The sequence below is a fragment of the Cutaneotrichosporon oleaginosum genome (assembly GCF_008065305.1).
Source record: "Cutaneotrichosporon oleaginosum strain ATCC 20508 chromosome Unknown ATCC20508_contig01, whole genome shotgun sequence".
NCBI lineage: Eukaryota > Fungi > Basidiomycota > Tremellomycetes > Trichosporonales > Trichosporonaceae > Cutaneotrichosporon > Cutaneotrichosporon oleaginosum.
Window position 1 is genome coordinate 970860 of NW_027072170.1, and position 20642 is coordinate 991501.

General features: G+C 57.5%; 7 protein-coding genes across 7 annotated transcripts; 3 read left to right on the forward strand and 4 right to left on the reverse strand.

Moving 5' to 3' along the window:
* Positions 1-5: 5 nt before the first annotated feature.
* Positions 6-9132, reverse strand: COLE_00410 (uncharacterized protein; the record flags this gene model as incomplete). The annotated part of the gene is made up of 10 exons (XM_018421528.2): positions 6-215; positions 250-873; positions 909-1415; positions 1450-2770; positions 2811-3094; positions 3132-3897; positions 3933-4415; positions 4451-7944; positions 7982-8767; positions 8812-9132. 10 exons carry the CDS (start codon positions 9130-9132, stop codon positions 6-8), a joined length of 8796 nt encoding a protein of 2931 aa, XP_018276386.2.
* Positions 9133-10095: 963 nt separating this feature from the next.
* On the forward strand, positions 10096-11491 carry COLE_00411 (uncharacterized protein; the record flags this gene model as incomplete). The annotated part of the gene is made up of 4 exons (XM_018424124.2): positions 10096-10154; positions 10204-10282; positions 10316-10450; positions 10484-11491. The coding sequence occupies 4 exons, from the start codon at positions 10096-10098 to the stop codon at positions 11489-11491; spliced, it is 1281 nt and encodes a 426-aa protein (XP_018276387.1).
* Positions 11492-12024: 533 nt separating this feature from the next.
* Positions 12025-13250, forward strand: COLE_00412 (uncharacterized protein; the record flags this gene model as incomplete). Its single annotated transcript, XM_018425024.1, has 5 exons — positions 12025-12087; positions 12140-12407; positions 12474-12710; positions 12777-13009; positions 13044-13250. 5 exons carry the CDS (start codon positions 12025-12027, stop codon positions 13248-13250), a joined length of 1008 nt encoding a protein of 335 aa, XP_018276388.1.
* A 90-nt stretch (positions 13251-13340) lies between these two features.
* COLE_00413 (uncharacterized protein) lies at positions 13341-14191 on the reverse strand (the record flags this gene model as incomplete). Its single annotated transcript, XM_018424125.2, has 3 exons — positions 13341-13569; positions 13615-13779; positions 13830-14191. The coding sequence occupies 3 exons, from the start codon at positions 14189-14191 to the stop codon at positions 13341-13343; spliced, it is 756 nt and encodes a 251-aa protein (XP_018276389.1).
* Positions 14192-14845: 654 nt separating this feature from the next.
* COLE_00414 (uncharacterized protein) lies at positions 14846-16338 on the reverse strand (the record flags this gene model as incomplete). Its single annotated transcript, XM_018421529.2, has 7 exons — positions 14846-15067; positions 15289-15465; positions 15509-15759; positions 15894-16020; positions 16069-16119; positions 16172-16200; positions 16317-16338. 7 exons carry the CDS (start codon positions 16336-16338, stop codon positions 14846-14848), a joined length of 879 nt encoding a protein of 292 aa, XP_018276390.1.
* Positions 16339-16912: 574 nt separating this feature from the next.
* COLE_00415 (uncharacterized protein) lies at positions 16913-17428 on the forward strand (the record flags this gene model as incomplete). Its single annotated transcript, XM_018425546.2, has 2 exons — positions 16913-16950; positions 17074-17428. 2 exons carry the CDS (start codon positions 16913-16915, stop codon positions 17426-17428), a joined length of 393 nt encoding a protein of 130 aa, XP_018276391.2.
* Positions 17429-17481: 53 nt separating this feature from the next.
* COLE_00416 (uncharacterized protein) lies at positions 17482-20369 on the reverse strand (the record flags this gene model as incomplete). The annotated part of the gene is made up of 5 exons (XM_018424126.2): positions 17482-17860; positions 17894-18742; positions 18809-18998; positions 19195-19464; positions 19499-20369. The coding sequence occupies 5 exons, from the start codon at positions 20367-20369 to the stop codon at positions 17482-17484; spliced, it is 2559 nt and encodes an 852-aa protein (XP_018276392.1).
* Positions 20370-20642: the final 273 nt, after the last annotated feature.

The window sequence follows — 20642 nt, forward strand, 5'->3', positions numbered from 1 at the left end:
TGCTGCTAATCTCCGTTACTGACCTGTCGCCGCACCACCTCCGGCGCAAGGCGCGATGAGGGAGACTGAGCTGACCTCGATGAGCGCAAACTTGCTCCGCCGTTGTACTCTGTCGACGCAGTGCGTTGCGACGGCGGCGTCTGCGACATTCGCGGCAAGTATCCTCCTTCACTGACAGAGCCGAGCCTCGTGCGCGGTTGGGGTGTCACTATCGCCTATCGTCAGCTGAAACACACGGCTTGGACTCACTCTCTCTTCCTCCCCTTTACTTTGCTTGCGTAAACGCCCAAACAATCCTGTACGCCTGCTCTTTGGCGCTGCGTCACCCTCGTCGTCCGCATCTCCCCCGTCAGCGTTGCCGTTGCCGTTGCCGCTGCCATTTCCATTCGGGGTGCCGAGCGACCCTCGTCTCGATCCGGTGCGCGGAGTGATCGTGCTTTCCGCCATATTTCGCACGTTGCGGGGGGTTATCGTGTCCTCGGTCGAGGCTGTCATGTTTGAAGCGGTGGTTGCCGTGCCCGAGTACGAGCTTCCATCATTTAATGGCTCGAAATCATCCATGTCCAGCGGGGTAGAGGGTTGGACGCTGAAGCGTAATGGCGACTTGGGCTGGCCATACCTGTCAACCTCAGTGCTGAGCCCAGCAATGTGACGAAGGTGTTTTTTGGAGCGGAACACCGACGACTTCTTCATCACTTGCGACACTAGGTCGCCCTTCTGGGACCAGGCTGAACGGATGAGATCGCGCATAATGGCCTTGAGGCAATCCTTGCCGCTCCACACCTCGTCTTTGTAAGTGAGCTCGGGTGTGGTGAGCTTGAAGTCCGCCACCTCTGGAACGACAAAACCGTGTTTCTTTCTCGTCTCATCGCGCTTTAGTTAGCACTGGAGTGTACGGTAGGGCCTACCTTGTAGTCCAAGACCAGAGACGTTGATCCGATCATGATGCTCATGAAGGTGTGGTTTTGAGAAGCGCGGCGGCGCATTTCCTCAGCGTCCATGTCCATGTCCGACTTGGTTATATCCGCTTGGGGGACAATACTGGCAGCGGAGTGTGCCGAGGCCACAGTCATTTGCGACTGATTTCGCGGCAGAGGCAGGCTGTCTGTGGAGCGACGAGCAGTGGCGACGGGAGCGGGATGCTTTCCCTTTTCCGACTTCTTCGGTTTCTCAGACTGCTTTGCCTTCTCAGATGACTTTGTCTTCTCAGGCTTGACTTTGTCATGATGAGTGCCACTACCACCCTTCCGCGGTTTGGTTTTGTCGTTGAAGATGTAGTCCATGACGGCCACTCCAACTTTCTGCTCCAAGCGAAACCGCACTGGGTGCAGATACGCCGCCATCTCCTTGATGATGCTGATTCCGCCAACCTCGGGGAGTGTTGAGAAGGAGGCCGAAACAAAGCAGCTAGAGTGCTAGTGTGAATAAATTAGCACCCCAGGAACCCACCATCTTCTTTCTGCCCAGTTCCTTTGAGCTCTTCGTCAACACCTCGTGGAATAGAGCGTCCGTATTGCTATTGAGGGCCTCGAGGTCAGCGACGGCTGTCGCCATATCCATAGAACCATCTTGGTTGTGATCCATCGCGAACACAGCGTGCTTCATATTGAGCTTGACCAGCGGATTGCCATCGTCCTTGATCATGTGCCAGGCGATATTCCCGAGGCGCACGTCGATGCGGCTTTTAGTCTGCAGTGCGTCTCGCGCCTCCTCGTAAGACCTATTCAGATTGATGACGTCGAAAACCGTGTTGAGCGTCTCATACTCCTGAAGAAGGTCGGCGCGAATGTTGAACAGTTCGCGCTTGCCCTCCGGTGTTAGCCTTTGAAGATTGGCCTGATAACCACGCTGCAGCTCCGCCAAGCCACGCATATGCTGTTGGACGACAAAAAGGTTCCACAACAGCTGCTGCGGATCTCGGTCACGGCGGTCGAACTTGAGTAGGAAGCCGTCGACCTTCTGCTTTCTCGACCGCTTCTCTGGGAGATTGTACATCAACAGATCGGTGATGATGTAGTAGAGGGCTGTCCAGTGATCAGGATTGGCCGAAGCGATGAGCGTCGGCATGCAGACCGACGTCATGTTCTGATGGAGACGCAGATGCTCAATAGAGTCACCAAATTCGTTGACCGCATCCGGCCACTCGAGGCCTCGGGGGGCGCGGAGATGATTGAACTCGTCCCAGGTGATGGCCATGTCCGATCTGAGGATGATGCGGTCGTAGTCCGTCGCCTCGCTCTTGGCGTCGAGGAAGATCTCCAGGGGAACGAAGTCCATCTCCCTGTAATTTGGCGCTCCCTTGATGGACCTCTCCATGGTCTCAGCTGTTGGATAAAACACCTGGAGGCCCTTGCAGGCAGCAAATGAGCGCGAGAGAACCTCGCTCACCACTGAATCGGCGGCTTTGGAGTCAATGATGACGTAGCCTTTCATGGCCATCTCCTCCAAGGTGACCAGGACGACAGCGGCCGGGTCAGCAGTGGATCGAAGCGCAATCTGCGGTTTGAGCACCAAAACACGCCACTTGGGATGGACTGCGCAGTCGGCGGGAAGACCTCGCTCGGGCAACTCCAAGGTGCCCTGATGTGCCAGGAAGTCATCGTCGATCTTGAAGCGAGCCGGTAGGCCGCCATCTGCCCATTTTTCCATCGTGCGGAGCAGCTCGGCGACTTCGTCTGCAGGGAGTTGGTCAAGCACATCGTCCCGATTCAAACCGTTGGCTGCCCGCAGCCGCCGCTGGTTCACGCCATCACGGATAGCTCTCAAAGCGCTGGTGTTAGACACGCCAGTGTGTGCTCTGTTGGACTCACGCATACGAGCTGGTGTACTCCTCACGCTTGCGATTTGTTCTGGCGTAAAGGTATTTATAGAACACGTTGCGGCTCTCGTTGTTGAAGAACAGACGGGGGTTGTGAATGTGAACAGTGTTGTCGAAGATGGTCTCGCCCTTGCCGTCATCCTTGCCATCATTGGCTGCATCCGGAAGGCCCAGTGTCGAATTGTCCATGTGACGTGTCTCAGTGTGCGCCAGCTCATCGATGTGGTGCTTCAGTATATCAATCCGGTGGTGAAGAGCAGCGACGCGCTGGGGATCCTACACGTCAGCGCCAATCATCTTACATGAAACATACCTTGCCCTTCTCCTCTTCTGTTGGGCTGTCGAGAGTCTCCAACAGACATACTACTCGCTCCTGAGCGATCTGCGACTGCATCGGACCAACGTCAAGAGCGGCGCCCAGATAGCAGATGTGAGTTTTCTCGTGACCGAACTTGGACGCCTCTTTCCCGGGCGGCAAGTTGAGGCCCTCATCGTTTGGCTTTGTTGGCAACACCTTGACACGACGAGAGAGGAAAACATGGGGACAGTCGCCCATGTGCACGATCTGCATCCGAGGATTGCGGTCGAACGGCTTCTGATCGGCGTCGATGAAATCGAAGTAGTTGTACCATACCTTGCCGTCGTCTGAGAGATCCGAAGCGTGAGGGAAGGTGCGGTCCAACGCGGGGTTATCACTGGAGATGTGCGCCTCGTTGAAATCGGCCACCATACCTTTGAAGGTGATATCGTCCAAGAGGAGATCACAGGCGTAAAAGGGTTTATGCGTTACGATCTTGACTCCTTTCAGCGCTTCGCTGTACTGGCGCTGTTCTTGCTGGCGCTGATGGCCATCAAGGCGGAATCGACCTGACCGGAGCTTGAGGCCTAGGCTCTGCGCGAGACCCTTTGACCACATCTCCTCCGATGAGACGCTGTACATGTGCGACACGTAAATGGGTGCGATGTCGCATCTGTACTTTATCGTCGCCAGGGACGCGCCGAACTTGCTTGAAGACGGTGGGGTGTCGGGGAACGCTCTACCCTGACGGATAGGAGACGGGATTTTGCTTCGGAACAGGCTGCAGTGAGCAAGCATTGCGTTTCGGTCACGTACCTCCACCAGTTGAAGAAGTGAGCAAAGGCCTTCGGGTTCATGTGAATACTGCTGTGCGTTGCAGCCGCAGAGTCCTTGGTGGTCGGCTCGACACCGCCAGCCTCCCGTGGAGCCACAAGGGAGACAGAGAAGTGGATGTAGTCCGACCGGAAGCCCTCGTACGAATCGACCTCATGACCGCACTCCTCCCTAAGCCGCTCCGCAACCTTTGGGTGTTTGAGAACGACTGTGTTGTGGGGTCTGAAGTCAAAGATACGACATTGGCGATGTAGCAAATTGAGGGTGTTGCCACATTTGTCGCACGACCAAGGGCGACACGTCCTCTCGAATACGAAGCCTAAACCGAAGCGCACGCCGTTGAGGAATCTTGCGCATGGCTTCGTACTGCGTCTCTCTATGAGCCTTCTGTCGGCCTCGTCCTCGTCCATCTCCGGCTGATCGTCCGAAACGCCAAGTGCGGCTTGGTCTTGAAGCTCGTTGAGACTATGGTCAGCTGCCAATCGTTGTCGCCGACGTACTCTGGTATGCTAACCAATAACTCGTCAGCCATTACCTGGACGAGCTCATTCTCAGCGTTGGGCTGGCCGATCTCGATGCAAACGTTTCGACGCCAGACGAGAGCGAATCCTGCTCCAAACCCGGTAATTGAGTAAGGGTTCTGACTCCCCTTGATGTACCAGCGCACCGTGCCGGCAAAGTCGATGATTACGCGCCAGTGAAAGGCCAGGCGAAGCTTGTCCCAGAACCCAGGCTTCGAAGACGGATCCAGAGGAGGGTTACTGAGGGTCTCAAATATGCGGGTGAGGTCCGACATACCGGGCTTGTACGAGTTGCACCAAGTGATTCTCGTTGCCTCGTGAGAACGGACCTTGATCATTGGCCTTGCGTATGTCTTAGTCGGCATGATGGCTTTGCCGATGTTGACAGTGAGAGGATCGGCCGCTTCATGGCCACATTGACCAGGTACGACCTCTATGGGAAAGAACATGGTCGAGTCGTCGTCCGACAACTCCTCGGCAATGATGAAAAGCGTAGTAACATCCCACCCTGGGGTCTTGTTCGGCCCGGGTAGAATTCGCAGTAGAGGGAGTGGGTAGTCGCGGAGCTGAACCTTGGCTTCCATCATAGTCCACGACAGGTCGAACGGGACCATGAGGGAGAATTCAACATCGTCCTTGAATGGCGCGGACACATCACCCATGTACTTGATCAACTGGGCACGCGACTTGTCGGGCGCGGCCAAAGTGACATTGACGCCAACGAAGGCGAAGCGGAAGAGAGGTACCGTTTGCTCGAGCGGCAGGACTGGGATTGGCAGCTTGCTTGGCGAGATGAGCAATCTCCTTTGCGTTGACTCTTCGCGGCGCCTCTGTTCAGCCTTTGCTCGCCTTATCCGGCGGACCCAGTTGCGCGAGTTGTGCCAGTCGAGGCGGTAGCGGGCCTCCTCATCCGTGACAGACTGAGACCTTGAGAGATTGGTGGGGGTAAAGGAATCCTCGTCCTCCGCCATTATCGCCAATTTCTGCTCGAAAAGCTCGTCCAGGTCAAGGCGAGTCTTCTGTTCATGGAGGCCCACGCGATTGGCAAGGTTGAGCTTGTTCTCCACAGGATGGTCTCGCGCTTCAAAGTGAACCAGGTCGACCTGGATATTGATGTGGGGCAACTTCTTTGGAGACTCCGAAACGGGTTTCTTGTACAGCGAAAAGGTGTGAGATCGCAGGTTGCTGAGTAGGAGTTTGACCGTCTTGATCGTCATATTGATGTTGAAAATGAGTTGTGAGAAAATGAAAGCGTAAGGGATGCGGATGCGGAACGCAATTGCGTTAAGCTTCACCGCATGTGAGACATCTATCGCCATCGTGAGGCGCTTGATGCGACCCAGCTCATCCCACATGCCTGGCTGTGTATCGCTGGGAATGTAAAGCACGACGTAGTCGGATTTGGCGATCGTTCGCCTCTCCAAATCACGCTCTACACCTACATTTTCGAGGGCAAGGAAGGCTTGCTCCTGTAAAGGGAAGTGGAAGTGGACCCACACCTTGTGAATGGCTAATCCAATAGTGATAGGAATCCTGGATTTGAGGACAGGCGACGATACTGGTCCACCAGTGCTTGGTCCGGAGGTAGGAGCCAGTCCAGAACGTTTGAGCGCTTTCGTAATCGTCGCAACAGTATGAACAGCAAGGAGAGCGCAATAAAGGTCGGAGATGTTGTTCTCGATGTGTACCAACTCCACGCGACCATACACCTGGATATGCGACGGTTCGTGCGGAACAGGTTGGTGTACCTTAGCAGTGAAGTGGAGGTGCGGGACATAAAGGAGATGGGATGGAGATAGATACGTCCTCGGAGCATGGCTTAAATGAAGCTCGCGCGGCGCCTTCTCGCGACGACGGCTCCCACTCCAGCCCCAAGCAACAAATTCCGGGTCGGCGGGCTCAGGTAGAGGAGCGCGGGCCGGGGAAGCTGGCATGCAACGGTCCGTACCGCCGTTCTCGACGAAAATCTCGCCGTTGAAGACCGTTTTCATCGCCGTTTCACGAAGCAAGAGAGAGAATAGCGCCGCTTGGGCGCCTCGGTGCTTGAGCTTGTGGGTGTGGTCAAATGCCGAGGCAGTAACGTCCTTGAACAGCTTCAGTCGGTCACGCATCTTCAGATTTTTCAAGTGCTGCGCGCTCCCACTGGCCTTCATCGTCCGGAAGCGAGCGTAGTCGATGACGACAGCAGTCTGCAGCCAAATACCACGTGCGAGAAGGGACGTGGAGAGAGGGTGAACGTCTTGATGCCCGATGAAGATGCTTGCGGCCCCGAGTGCGAGCCGTACGGACAAGCCGCCGGGGAGGACGTCCAACAAGTCCCTGCGTGGCTTGTGAGTCTGCAAGGAAGAGGCAGGCTTGAGCTTCGCCAAATCGGTAATAGCCTTGATCACATCTGGATGCCAAACCTGAAATTTCACGCCTTCATCAATGAGTACCTCGACGTCTGTCACAAGCGTGTTGGGTAGAAGTCGATAGTCATCCAGACCGCATTCCAATGTGCGGAATGTGCCCGAAATGTGCCCAATGACCTTGGTCTGAACACGGCCAATCTTGGCGAGCTTGTACGTATTCTCGCTCTGCGTGCCGAGTGAGATGTGAAGACTAATGGGCTCGATGGTGACGAAGCCGTCGCCGACCATCCCGAATGTGGGACGCTCCTCGTCCAAGGCCTGGGTTGACGTGCTGGAGGCGTCGTCACCGGAGGAAGGAGACACCGGCTCATCAGTTTGTGATGACGTCGCACCATGATCATCAATGTTAGCAGTGACACCCAGCGAAATGCCTTCGGAGGTGAGGCTGATGGTAGCAGAGTCCTCGGCCGCGCTGTTTGCAATCATCATGGACATGCGTCCAAGGTCGACGAAGAGCCGGACACGGGGTGGCTTGGGCCAGTGCGTCCGCGGAGCGGACGGTGGCAGCGCAGCCCTGGAGACAACGGGATGAGTGTCAATCCATGAACGAGCCAGCTCGCTTGTGAGCTGCAGGTCACTAGCCAGATCCAGCGACGCCACACAACCGCGAGCGATAACGATGGAGAGCTCTGGATCGTCGCTGAACAAAGCTTCGCGACGTTCGAATCCTTCCGGTGCCCAGGTGGTGAGGACATCAAAGTCAGCCCTGCGGATGGCGAACAGCTGAGATTGGTCGCCGACAGCCTCGCCAGGACCCATGCACTGCAGTCCGACGGCCGACCACGAGAGCGACGCAGTAATGCCGTGGACGCGCGAGCTCTTTTTCTGGCTGGTACCGAAGATATTCCCGAGGCGAGGATCCATGCCCGAGTGAGTAGCGCCGAGGCGCATAGACAGTGACGAGACCTCCAGTGCCAATGTGTGTCCGGGAGGGCTCGTTTCGCTCGCTTCCGATGCAGCGGATGAAGTGGAAGGTATGTCAAGCTGCTGCAGCGGGAGGACATGAAACGCAGAGCCTTTCTCACAGGACACTGTAACGTACTCGAGCGCACGAACAACGCGCTTCTCATCAGCACTTTGAAAAATCGCCGTCACTCACCCGGGCAGCTGAGCCTTCTGCCCACAGGCGTGAAGGCCCTTGGCTCGAAGAGTTCTTCAGCTTTCGGTGGGCCTTGTTGATGGCGATGACCTTCTCCAACCCTCCGACACCAAGCTGGGCATTGCCTAGTCGCACATCGACTCGCAGATTGTCCTTGTCGAAGACTTGAGTAGCGGGTCCGATGCCCAGTGATAACAAAACATGAGAAGGGCTGTCCAGACATACGATGCGCTCATAGCCTGGCGGTACTCGCCGAGTGGTGGTGCTGTCGACTTTGCTCTTCCTCTTCCTATTCCTTAGGACCGAGTTTAAAGAGGCGAAAGGCGTATGTGGTCCCTCAGAGGGCCTTTCGGCTGTCACTGACGACGATCGTGGGAGCAGGACGGCAACGTCATGCACGCGGAGGGAAAAGGCCATCCTGCCGATGGCATTGCCGATAGCGTGAGACCATACGGCTTTGGACATCTGTGAGAGGGAAGGCGATGGCGCATGACGCCGTGCCCTCGGTGTCCCAGACGCCTCGTCGGAAGCTGGAGACCCTTCCCGCGGATTGTCCTCGTCCGGCTGCAGAGGTGGTCGATGAGCGGGGGGAATGGAGACGTCTTGCCCAAAGGCAAGTCGGCCATCGCTGATGCGAATTTCGAGGTCGTCGAGTTTCTCGAGGATGACCCGGACGTCGGTGATGTGAACAGAGAGGAAGCCAGCGACGGTAATCCACTGATGGAGGAGAAGATGTAGGAGATAGTCTACGACGGGTTTGGCCCAAGAGGGTACCTGCAACTTGTTCTGCGGCGTCAGCACCTTTAGCCTACTAGCTAACTGGAGCCTACTTTCTTCGAATGCGGCGCATCACTATTGTTGACGGAGCGCTTCTTATGGTTGCGGTACGTGATGCCTTGGACGTTAAGGGAGAGTTTCCCTGGCGCGGCTGGGCCCCCGAGCGACCAATTGATGAGTTCAATGCGAAGAGTTGGGGGAGACGTCTTGGCCTGGCCTTTCATGCGCCACTCCAAGCCGCGGACGCGCAAAGGCGATAATTCGGACGCAGTGAAGCGGAAGCTGGAGAAAAAGCGGACTGCCCACGGGAGGGCGACGCGCGTAACCAGCAATCCAACCAGAGCTATCCCGATCAGCCACGAGTACCACCTCATGGCGCCGAGATTCGCGGTGCGACGCAGAAGAGATGGCTTGAAGGCACAAAGTAGAGGAGGGGGTATGCGATGAAGGGTAGAACCTAGCAACGAGACGGAGTTCCCTGTGGGTGTGAGCCATGCGTATGTAGAGACCCGCGCATGAGCATGGAGCGATATGAAGATGATGGCCAAGTCAGCCCAGTTTGTGCACACGCCGGCAAAGGCAAGGAGACGAAGAAGGAGGCAACAGATGCTGAAGCAGGGTATCCAGCTAGACTGCCTCAAGAGTTCCAGTTACTCACCATTCAGTCAAGCGCGTGACTTAACGAAGTCCCGCGCCGAGGATGTCGTGGCAAAAAAAAAAGAGAGAGATGCGCTCCATACGGAGATGAACGAGGTGCGTGAATGAATGTCGATTGAATGTGTTTGCGGCAATAGTGACTGACCCCTATAAGGTCTCCTTGGCGTCGACGTAGGCAACACAGCAAGACCGAGGCGCGGGGTAAGGTCACGTGATGTTCAGGAGAACCTGGATCAATCGACGCCACCCAGCTTTGCGTGTCTCTCACCCCTCGCCCCCCTCCCATTAGATTACAGCGGGACTCGCATAAAAGAACTCGCAGGAATTTGATCGCTAGGTCTCTGTACTTCATTCTGCAGGAATCGCAACTGCGATGAGATGGAGAAGCGAGAGATGAACAACGTTGGATGCGGGAAGACGCGTCACCGAGACACATACCGACCCCCTGGGGCGAATTGCGTCATGTACCTCCACTACCCTGGTATCGTGTTTTGACATCGCAATAATCTGGTTCCGCTCCTACAGGACGATCGTGAGGGTGGAGGTGAATCATCCAGATATCCTGCTCATCCTCGACGCTGACAAAGCGTTCATTATATTTATGCTACAGCATGATCCCTTCCCCGCATTCAGCTCTCTTCCACCTCTTTGACTCGTAACTGCAATATTACCCAGTCACTATGTCACTCATCGGCAAGTTTGCACACCTCCCGGGACGGCCAAATGCCTCGGAGGCGACGTGAGTGGCTTCGCCATGGCGCAATGGCACTTCATGGAGCTGATTCCAGACCCTTGCTCGAGAAGATTGCAAGCCAGGTTAAGCCCATCATGAAGAAGCGTGGTTGGAAAGTTGGCGTCCTCGGCGAGGTAAGTTTTGTCATCGAGCTTCACTGACAGCAGTTCTTTCCCGCCAACCCGGCGTTGCTTGGTATCAACATCAACCGGGGTCAGCGCATCAACTTACGACTGCGGCCGCCTGATAATCCATCGGGGTTTTACGACCTGGAGCAGCTTGTCCTCGTCATGTTGCATGAGGTAAGCCAGACCTCCTATCGAAGCTGACTTCAGCTGACGCACATCGTCCATGGCCCACACGATGCCTCGTTCTACAAGTCCCTCGCCGAACTTGAGGAGGAATATTACGACCTTAGGCGAAAAGGGTACACTGGCGAGGGCTTCCACTCGGACGGGAACAGGCTGCAGGGAATGCGGGTGAACGAGTACGAGGGGCGGAGGAAGGGGCTCGCCGCCGCAGAGAAGCGGCTGCAGCAGCAAAGAGTCATGGGACGAGGCGGCGTGCTCGGCGGTTCCAGGACCGCGGGGAAGAGCATGCGCGAAATCGTCGCAGAGGCGGCTCAACGCCGGCAGAATGACGACAAGACGTGTAAGGTGGATACGAAGGAGGCTGAGGAGGAGGCGCGCATAGCGCAGGAAGAGAGCGTGGTCGTCGAAGCGACAAGCGAGGACACAGCACGGCAGACAGAGGCCAAGCACGGACGCAAGCGTGTACTGGGCGAGGCAGTTCCGGGCACTGCTGAGGCCCCGATTGTCATTGACGATTATTTTCCAGAGGACGTGCAGCACGCAGCTCGTATTAGCACGTCTAGGGTTCATGATGCTTTGGCGGCGAGATCTGGCTCCGCCTCGCTCTGCAGCAGGACAGACTTGCCGACTAGCGCGCCACCGACCTCTCGCCTCGGGTCGGCGCCAAGCGATCCGGGTAAGCCCTTTCCTGTCACTCCCGAGTCGAGCCGGAGCGCAAACAGTTCATCTCCGTCGGCTCCACAGAACGGTAACAAGAACACTGCTACGGGCATGGGCGGCACAAGAAAGCCCGATGCCACCGCCTCCTCTTCCGGCCGCGCCGCCCCTGCCTTGTCAGCAACATGGTCTTGCAACACATGCACCCTCATCAATCCCATCTCAGCCTCTCAATGTGAAGCCTGTGCACATGCACGCCCGGTGCCGAACACAGCAACGATGGGCGCATGGTGGTGCGAGTTCTGCGGAGCAGGCCCGCGCGAGATGAGTTACTGGAGCTGCCTCGAGTGCGGATGGGTGAGGAAATGGGGATGAAGGTAGAAAGACTTGTACGAGTTCATTGTATTGTTTGGCCATTTAAACAGTAAGTAGCTGCCGGTGCGAGACGAGCAGAGAGGTCCACATGTGGCGAGAGGCAGATCCGGATGGAAGGGATAGAGCAATTTGAATGAGCATAGCAGAGGGACGGAGAGAGCTGAGTCTCTCAGAACGCGACGGCACCGTGCAATCCTCCTTAGCTCAGTTGGTAGAGCGCGACACTAGTACCCTGAAGCCATCATTGGCCAGGCTATGTCGAGGTCAGTCGTTCGAGTCGGCTAGGAGGAACAATGTGCTTAACCTTTTGTTTTGAATCTGAGTGTATGCACGTCAACAATGTTGTTTGTGCGTGCACGCTGAGATCTGATGGACACCTATCCTCGACCTTGAGGGTGGTTCGATGACTGTGTTGTGGCTTTGGAGTGCCACCTCCGGAACCAAATTGACCTCCACCTCCACCATACATGGACTGTTTCGGTTCGGATACATCAACGATCCACGACATCGTTAATTGCCACCCACCATCGACCATGACTGAACCTCTGCCCCTTGATGTGCCACTGCACGTAAAGTACATCCAGCAGCTTGATGAGGTGTGTGCTCTTGACATGCGGCTCGCTTTGTGCTATGCCAGCTGACGGGGAGAAGAAGGATCTGGCCTACCACCTGACTGAACACCTCCGCCTCAACGGCGTTTACTGGGGCCTAACAGCCCTGTGTATCATGGGGCACAAGGACGCGCTTCCTCGCGACGCGATGATTGAATACGTGATGGCGTGCTGGGACGAGTCAGCTGGCGCCTTCGGAGCGCACCCAGGGCATGATGCGCACATCCATGCGACACTGAGCGCGCTGCAGGTGTTGATCATGCAGGACGCACTGGAGCGAGTGGACGCACAGCGCGTCGTGGCGTGTGAGTCTGAGCCGCACCCCTACTTCTATCTCAGCTACGGATTGCGCTTGTGGTAACTGACACCAGTCCTCATTTCCCTGGTTGGGGCGGACGGCCGCGTGGCAGGAGACGAGTTCGGCGAACGGGATACGCGGTTTTCCTATATCCTAGTGTCGGCACTCTCGCTTCTAGGGCGACTCGATGCCCTTGAAGCCGCGCATGGTGGCAAGGGACGTGAGCTAGTGCTGGACAATATTGTGCGTAGCATGAACTTTGACGGCGCTTTCGGTGCCGAGCCAGGAGCCGAGAGCCATGGCGCACAAGGTGAGTCGGGGGTTGCGAGTCGCCAGCCACTCCTCTCGCTGCCTCTTCGATGCGCGCTAACCGCAGTCTGGGTGTGCGTCGCTGCTCTCGCAATACTGGGCGAACTCGACCGCGTCGACCGCGACCTCCTTGGGTGGTGGTTGAGCGAGCGGCAACTGCCCAACGGCGGACTGAACGGGCGCCCCGAGAAGCTTGAGGACGTATGCTACTCGTGGTGGAACCTGGCGGCGCTGAGTATCATCGGCAAGCTGCACTGGATCAATCGCGACAAGCTTATTTCGTTCATCCTTGGGGCGCAAGTGAGTTGGCGCAAGTGTATGCCGCTGACAGAAGGACACCGAGGACGGAGGCATTGCTGACAGGCCGGGGGATTGGGTCGACGTGTTCCATACCGTCTTTGGACTCGCCGGCCTTAGTCTGCTCGGATATCCCGGCCTGAAGGATGTGGACCCACTGTACTGCATGCCGGCCGAGGTTATTGCCGCCCGCGGCCTGAAGCGGGAATACACTACGCGGCCGAGACTGGAGGCGTGGCCATAGCAGTCTACACGGGTGCATTGCATCATTATATGGGATTGAGTTGGGGAGTACAGCAGATTCTAGGTGACAAGGTGGTGTGGATCGAGTTGGTTAGACGATCGCGATGGGCGTTGAGAGTTTGTCGCCACGGCGCGTTGTGGTTCCAGCGATGAGGCACATGCCAGCAAAGAAGAAGGCGAACAGGATGAACTGGATCCATGCGAAAGCTTCCGTAGCGACATTCTGGCCACAGTGCAGGAGAGTGGTGTCCTTGTTACAGCGCTCGCCGCCGCCGATTGCCTGGGTGAACGCCGCGGCGCCACATAGCCAGAATATCCATCTGATGTGAGCGGGCTCCCATGTAGATCGTCCCGTAAGAACTCACGTGACGCAGACGTAGACAAGGTTTGAGAGGACACTCGAGACCCAGCTTCCAGCAGCCTCATAGAATAGGACGATGTACGTGACGTTGAAGACGACTGTCCACCACGAAGCGAACAGAAGGAACTTCGTGCGGTCGCGGAACGAGCTGCTTTGCCATGAGTCGTGGCTGCTGTTAGTACTGTTTGGACCCAAGCCGCCGAGTGATCCATGACCTACTCATTGTTGCGTGCTACGAGGTAGGCGGTGATGCAGCCCTCTACAACTGCAAAGACAGCAGTTATAGCCAAGAAGACGGGCTGGAGCCTGCGGAGGCGGTCGATCTTTGAGTCAGTAGAGCGCCATAGCACCCAAGTGGTGGTGGTAGTGGTAGTTGTGGTTTGATACCAGGCAAAGGGAGAGGTAGGGGGGCGCGGCCAGTCGACAACGACACGAGTGCGTGGGGGCTGAGGCCAAGCGGGGGTGGCAATGGGCTGAGCAAGTGGACCGAAGAGGGGCGTGACGAGCGGCGGGAGGTGGGGAGCACCCAGATGTACGAGACAGGGGACAAGAGGGCAGCGCGGCGTGTGCGGGCAGGACATTGTCGTTGCTGAATGTGGAGTTGTGGTCGTTGCTGAAGTCGAAGCCGGCGCCATCGGGGAAACGGAGTAGGCCGGGGGGTCTGGCAGGACCGGCGAGAAGCGAAGAGCACAGCACTTACCCAGTCACCCATGGCGAGCCTTCGAGCAAATTGTGGTGAGTGGCGATGTTCAAGTGTGCGTGTGTAAAGGCGGGGGGATGCGCTCAACTTAGTGTGCGGCGAGTGAGAGGGTGGCGGGACTTGCAGACGAAGTCAGTAGTGGTACACAGAAGGCTGCTGAACGGGGAGGTGAGAGAAGTGAGTCAGTCGAAACACGCCTTTAAAGAGCTCATATTAGCGCCTGCGCCATGTCAGCTTGCTGGAGGAGCGAGAAGGATGAGCAATGGATACGTGGGCAGATCGAAACTGGTGGCGGGGGTGCGGGGGTCAACGGCAGACTACGTGAGATTGACGACGTCACCATCATACCACTATAACGAGCGCTCGGCCACACGTCCGGAACTACGCCGTCGCTTTCGGCCTCGGTCTCGACAGCTAATGACATCACGGGCGTCATCCGGACTCGCGTCGCAAGTGGCCTGACACTGAGCATATTCTGCTAATGGTCACATCTTAAGTCTATCGCCCCGCTCGGTGGCACCTGCTCACCCTACGTCTACTGCACGCCGCTTTCCTCGCCTGGAGCGGTCGCTCCGCCCGCCCCTCCTGGGCCACCAGGCGTGCTCGTACCGGTCGCGGCACCCGAGAAGGCGCTCGCAAACATGGATGCCTGGCCCGCCTGAGTTGCCGCGAGACGTGCACGCTTGCGCTCCGCCTCAGCCTCCTTCTCGGCCTCGATGCCAGCGACGATGGCCTCGATCTCTGACTGCTCCAGGCTCTGTATGTCAGTTTTATGCACATTTTTTGTCTTATGGATCCTCGACACATCGCGACCCAACCACGTGGCGGAGGGCTAGTTGTACTCAGAATTGGGTGGTTCACCAATACTCTGAGGGGAAGCCGATCGCGACATATGCTTGCGTGGAACGAGACCACCTTAAAGAGTTCCACTTCTGAAGACACACCGTCTCCCGTATCCGTCCGCTTCGTTGTACTCACCCGCACAACGCCGTAGCGCTCCATAACCGAGATCTCGATGTTCTTGGCGCCCGTCTGCACGACCTCAAGCAAAGACTTAACGGCAAGCTTGATGGTGTCCGCGCGCTCCAGATTCTCGGTGTAGTTCTTCTCGAGGAACTCACGCACCGTCTTGGATGCACGTCCTATGGCGCAAGCCTGCGGGTGAGTAGCGATCCACGGGTAATGCGAGGCAACGCACCTTCCACGCTGAGTAGATACCGCTGGGCTCAGTCATGAAGAGATGGGGCTTGGTGTCGTTGGGGTCGAAGCCGACGATGAGCGTCGAAATCCCGAATGGCCTCACACCACCGGACTGAGTATACCGCTGCTGGATTCCGGCGACGTGCTTGGTGATGTACTCAACGGTGACAGGGTCCTCAACCGTCAGGCGGTGGGACTGGCACTCGACGCGCGCCTTGTCGATAAGGATACGACCGTCGGCAGTGAGGCCTGGTGTCAGCATAATTGGTTCTCAACCGCGAGATGAGGGAAGGCAAGGTCACGGCTGCACAACCCTGCAAGGCTGGCTGATCCGCTGTGCTGAGCCTCCCCTCACCTTGTCAGCCTTGGGTGGCTGTACTCACCAGCAAAGGCAATGCAGATGTGGTCATCGAGCATGGCGACCTTGCGCACCGTCCTGGGGTCCTGAAGCTGCAGCGTCGATTTCTTCTCGACGCCGAGCACGACACACGACTTGCCTCGCACACCAACCTGAAGTCAGCTGAAGGCTTCTTCCGAGAGGTCCATAATGCAACTCACAGCAGCAGTTCCGCGGCGCACTGCCTCGAGAGCATACTCGACCTGGAACAGCTGCAGGTTAGTTTCCAGTAACTCCGTAGTCGGAGCCAGTCAGCAAACATACGTGTCCATCAGGTGAGAAGACCGTAAGAGCTGGTGTCAGCTAGGCGCACAACGGAGGAGAGCTCCTGGGACGACGCGCGTGAAATCGTGATGGAGTGGATTCAAGAGGAGACTGTTCCAGGGGGCTTAGAGAGCGAAGTACCCACCACGGTCGTAAGAGCGCGACATAATGTTGAGCTCCGCGTTGACGAAGATAAGACGGAAGAGCTGCTCTTGAAGCGGCTGAGTGCGAAGAGGGAGAAGACGAAGGTCGACAGACGAGTCGCGACAGTGATGTTCCGAGTATGTTGTTCGACTTCGATGACGCTTGCGACGCGACAGCCAGCGAGCGACAGTCAGCGTTGCGATTTGCTTCCGGTACGGAGATTGGACGTTGTCCGCCATCCCGTCTGGTGGAGGTGATCGAGTGTTGACGAAGTCCCGGATCGAGGTGGCTCTGTTCATCAGTACGCGAAATCATGCCACCACGAAGGCGCACGACCAAACAGGTTAAGAGGGAGGAGGAGGAGGAGGACGGTGTGTTTGGATAGCACGATAGAGTAGCTGACGGCAGTGCGGCCGATCAGCGAGGAGGGTGAGTACGTCGATTTGCCTGTGAGGTTGTGGAGCCGCCATGGCGGATAGATGGATAGGCCAGGCATTGCAAACGCTTCATCAGGAATTTTCAAGCTGACGGATAGAGCAGGAGGCCGAGATCAATGCGCTGCGCAAGAAGGCCGAGCGGGATAAGGAGACGGGACGGATGTACTTGGACGCATTGGTCTTGGTGTGTTTCGTCGTGTGAGTGATGAGTGATGGCCACTCGGTGCCGTGTCCTGGTCTTTTACCTCAGAGGCCTGCTGAATCTTGCCTTGAGGTTTCCGTGCCTCAATCTTTACCGCTTCCGCTCCAAGCTGACACCAGCTTCATTCGCCAGCTGTACAGGTACGCGAGAGCTGGATCAGGCGCCCCGGCCTTGCTCAAGCTCGTTGCACTCGCCCAAACTCTTCTCATTCCCTTCTCAGTGACGCCGGAGCGGCTGCCTGTCCTCGGCCCTCAAGTGGCGGGGTATCATCACCTCGTAGTGCTTGGGCAGCTTCTGTTATTCGGCATCAGCTTCGTGCTTCAGATCGGCCAAGTGCCCATCACCGAGCTGCTGCGCGCCGCGCTGCCTGAGCTTCTCGCGTTCAGCGTTGAGCTTCAGCGCCGTGCAGAGCGGTCTAATGACGTTGAGCTCGATAAGCTCGAGAGGCTCAAGTATCCGCTCAAGGGTGCATGACGCACGCATTAGGAAGTATATGCATATAAGAGCACCGGAGTTGTCGACTTGATCTACTTCTTAGCCTTACCTGCTCCTACACTGGGAGCCTGCTCCACAAACTCGCCCTGGTAGTAATGCCCATCGAGAGCTAGAAGTGTCGCCGCGCGCGGAAGCACCTCCACATGGAAGCTGTCCCACTCGAACGCCTCGCCGTCCACTGTGAACAAGGGCTGCTTCTCCTTGTCCAGGTTTTCAACAGTATACGCGCGCACCTTGTAGTAGCACATGCTCTCCAGCCAGTACGGGTCACCGGTATGGCCCACCGACGCCTGCGATAGCAGAGTAGAGCGCGCCGCGGTTCGCTGCAGCACTATATCGATCACACCCGACCCAGCGCGGGCAACAGGCCACTGATTGAGGTCGCGACTAGGGTACGGCATGAGGCCAGCACTTGGCGTCAGCGGGTGCGGGGAGTGAACTCACTAGAGAAACAGTAGAGAGTCACCTGCCTGCCACTTGTTCGAAGCAGCCGATTTGGAGGCACGACGCCCTCTCTCACTCGAATCTACCGTGGTCCAAGAGCTGGTGGGCTTGACCAATCCGACGGGCGGCAAAGCTTCGGTTGCGGGATGAGCGCTGCCGTTCATCAGAGCTGTACTGCTGGACTCATTTCCCTCTGCATGGCTGTTCTGTCCTGGCACATGAGGAGTCTCCGGCGAGTCCGAAGTCTTGCGACTGCTGCTGGGTGTGTGCCCGTCACCGTACGCATCACCCTTAGCGACGGCCTGGCTGGCAACTGACAGTGACTGAACGCCGCGGATTAACTGAAGGGGATCTGTGCCTCCGCCCAGTGTCCGCGTTCCACGCTCTGCGAGAGCAGCCTCTCGTGCCTCTCGTGCCATCTTCTCCTTGTCGTCTTCCACAATGTCAAGAGTGATACGCGCCTTGCAGGACTTGCTTTGCACCACACCGCGAATGTAGCCATACACGAATCGGGAGTCGCCCATCCATCGAAGGTTCTCCGTACCAAGGTCAAGGTCGACCATGAGACCCAGAGCCACGCTGAGAAACGAGACACGGCGCTCACGCGAAGGCAACAACACAACGGACTGGAGATCGATCGGCATGGGCTGTCCCTTGATAACGTTGAGAGTGGCCAGAGCGACGTTGAAGTTGTCCTTGGGCCCAAAAAGGTTTGTACACGCTGCACACGCCGAACCCGTCGGAAGCGGCGCAATGGGCGTGCGCAGGGCCTTGCGCCCGTCAGGTCGCCCAGCCAAACCATTGAACGCCTCGTAGTATCCTCCGTCACCCGAGGCGACAGCAATCACGCTAGCATTAGCATGGTTGATTAGGCGCAAGCTGATCTCGCTAATCGCTGCTGGCTGTATCACTCACTCTACCTTAGACAGGTCGGCTTCCTTGCAGATCTCCTCGGCGTGGTAACGGTATCGTGTCTCGCGCATGTCAACCTTGCATCCTGCCGCCTCGAGAATGGGAATGATCGTATGCTTAGCGATAACCATGCCCTTGCCCTTCCCGCCGACGGGATTGACGAGGAGCAGCACACGGCGGTAGGGCTTTGTAACTGATGTCAGCAAAGCTTGAAGTCGACGGAGTGCGTCTGCGCCCATGCACGGCCTTCTTTGGCGGCTGCAGCGCCAGAGCGAACGTTCACCCCGCTAATCTCTCCGCATAGAGGTCGCAGGGACCAGGAGGAAGACCTATGTTCCGCACGCCCGGCTGTTCGGTCGCCGAACACCATTGCATTTCAATGAACTTACCGGGATAGGCAGCGGCCATGAGCTGGTCGACCCATTGCTCGGCGTCTGCAAAGTGCCGAGGCTCGACGAGCATGCGTATCTTTGTGTAGTGAAGGTGGGAACTTTTGGCGCCCTTCTGGACCAGCGCATGAATGTCGAGGATGCGCTTCGCGCCATCCAGAGACTCGCAGTCAGACTTGCGGGTAGGCGAGGTTGGGACGCCGGTTGGCGCGGGCCCAAGAACGGCCCGCAACAGGAGGCGCACTGGAGCGGATAGCAGTTGTTTGGGCGCTAGATTGTCAGCTCGGCCGAAAAGCCTGCTTACGCCTCCCATCTGCGCTCAGCTGCAGGACGTCGAGGCGGCCATCCTCGATTGTGAGAAGACCGCGCTTGCCGTTGTGAATGATGACCGGGATATCCTGTTTGCTGGCCATCTCGACAGTGGGTAATGAAGAAACCAACGACGAGGAAGGAAGGCTCTTTTGAGGCCTGCCGGGGAGTGGACGCGACTTGCCAGTGACACGGAAAGTTAACCAGAGTAGGGACGAGGGGCGCGCTAATGTGACTTGTTCCGCAGCTCGGAAGGTCGGGCCCGGGCTTGTGGATGGGAACAAGAAGGGGTGTAACCGTGCCGTGTATGGGCTACACCGTTGCCGCGCGGGCCGAGCCGGATGGGGTGGTTTCGGAGGAGTAGGAGCGGAAGGGGAAGTGGAAGTGGAAGTGGAAGTGGGAGGGTGAGTGCGAGTGGATAGCCAGAAGTGAAGCGGGGAAGCGGCGAGGCGGCGACACGGAGAGCGTGTGAGGGGAGCGGAGGGAGGGGGGAGTGGGCACGAGGGGTCGAGGTGGTCTACTGGGCCGAGGGGGCAGCGCTGAGGGGAGATGGAGAAGACGAGTGGTAGGATGGAGAGAGTGAGTGGCGTGGATGATTCATGTGAGCGGTCAGAGGCGGACGCGGCCGAGTCCCCATGGCCAGCATAGCCAGGCGCGACCGACTGTTTGGGTACAGCTGGAATAGCTGGAACGGACATTATTGTCAGGGAGGTGGCTTTGTATGACGCAGGCACTCCCGACTTGCTCTTGTCGGCTTGCCCCGACCCCTCGTTGCTGGCCAGCTCGCCCAGTATGCCCAGGAGCGCCTTCGCCTGAGCCCAGATGCTCTCAATCGGCGGCCATGGGCCTATCGGCGACTGAGACATGCTGATCAAACTTTCTCGCTTGGGCGTTGCAAGGGGAGTCGAGAGTGATGAGCTGGACGACAGTTGTAACAAGTAACGGGGTGGCGAGGTCCAGAGGCCACAGGTCCAAGGTCCAAGGGCCAAGGAACAAGTTGGCCGTGCCACGCGTGCCAGTGACCAGCGCGACCCGGCGGTGGCAATCATCGATGAGCTCCGTGCGCGTCGGGCGGTTTGGGCGGGGCGGACGGCCATTCGTGCCGACCGTGCCAGGTGACGTGCCTCGGCCGATTGCAT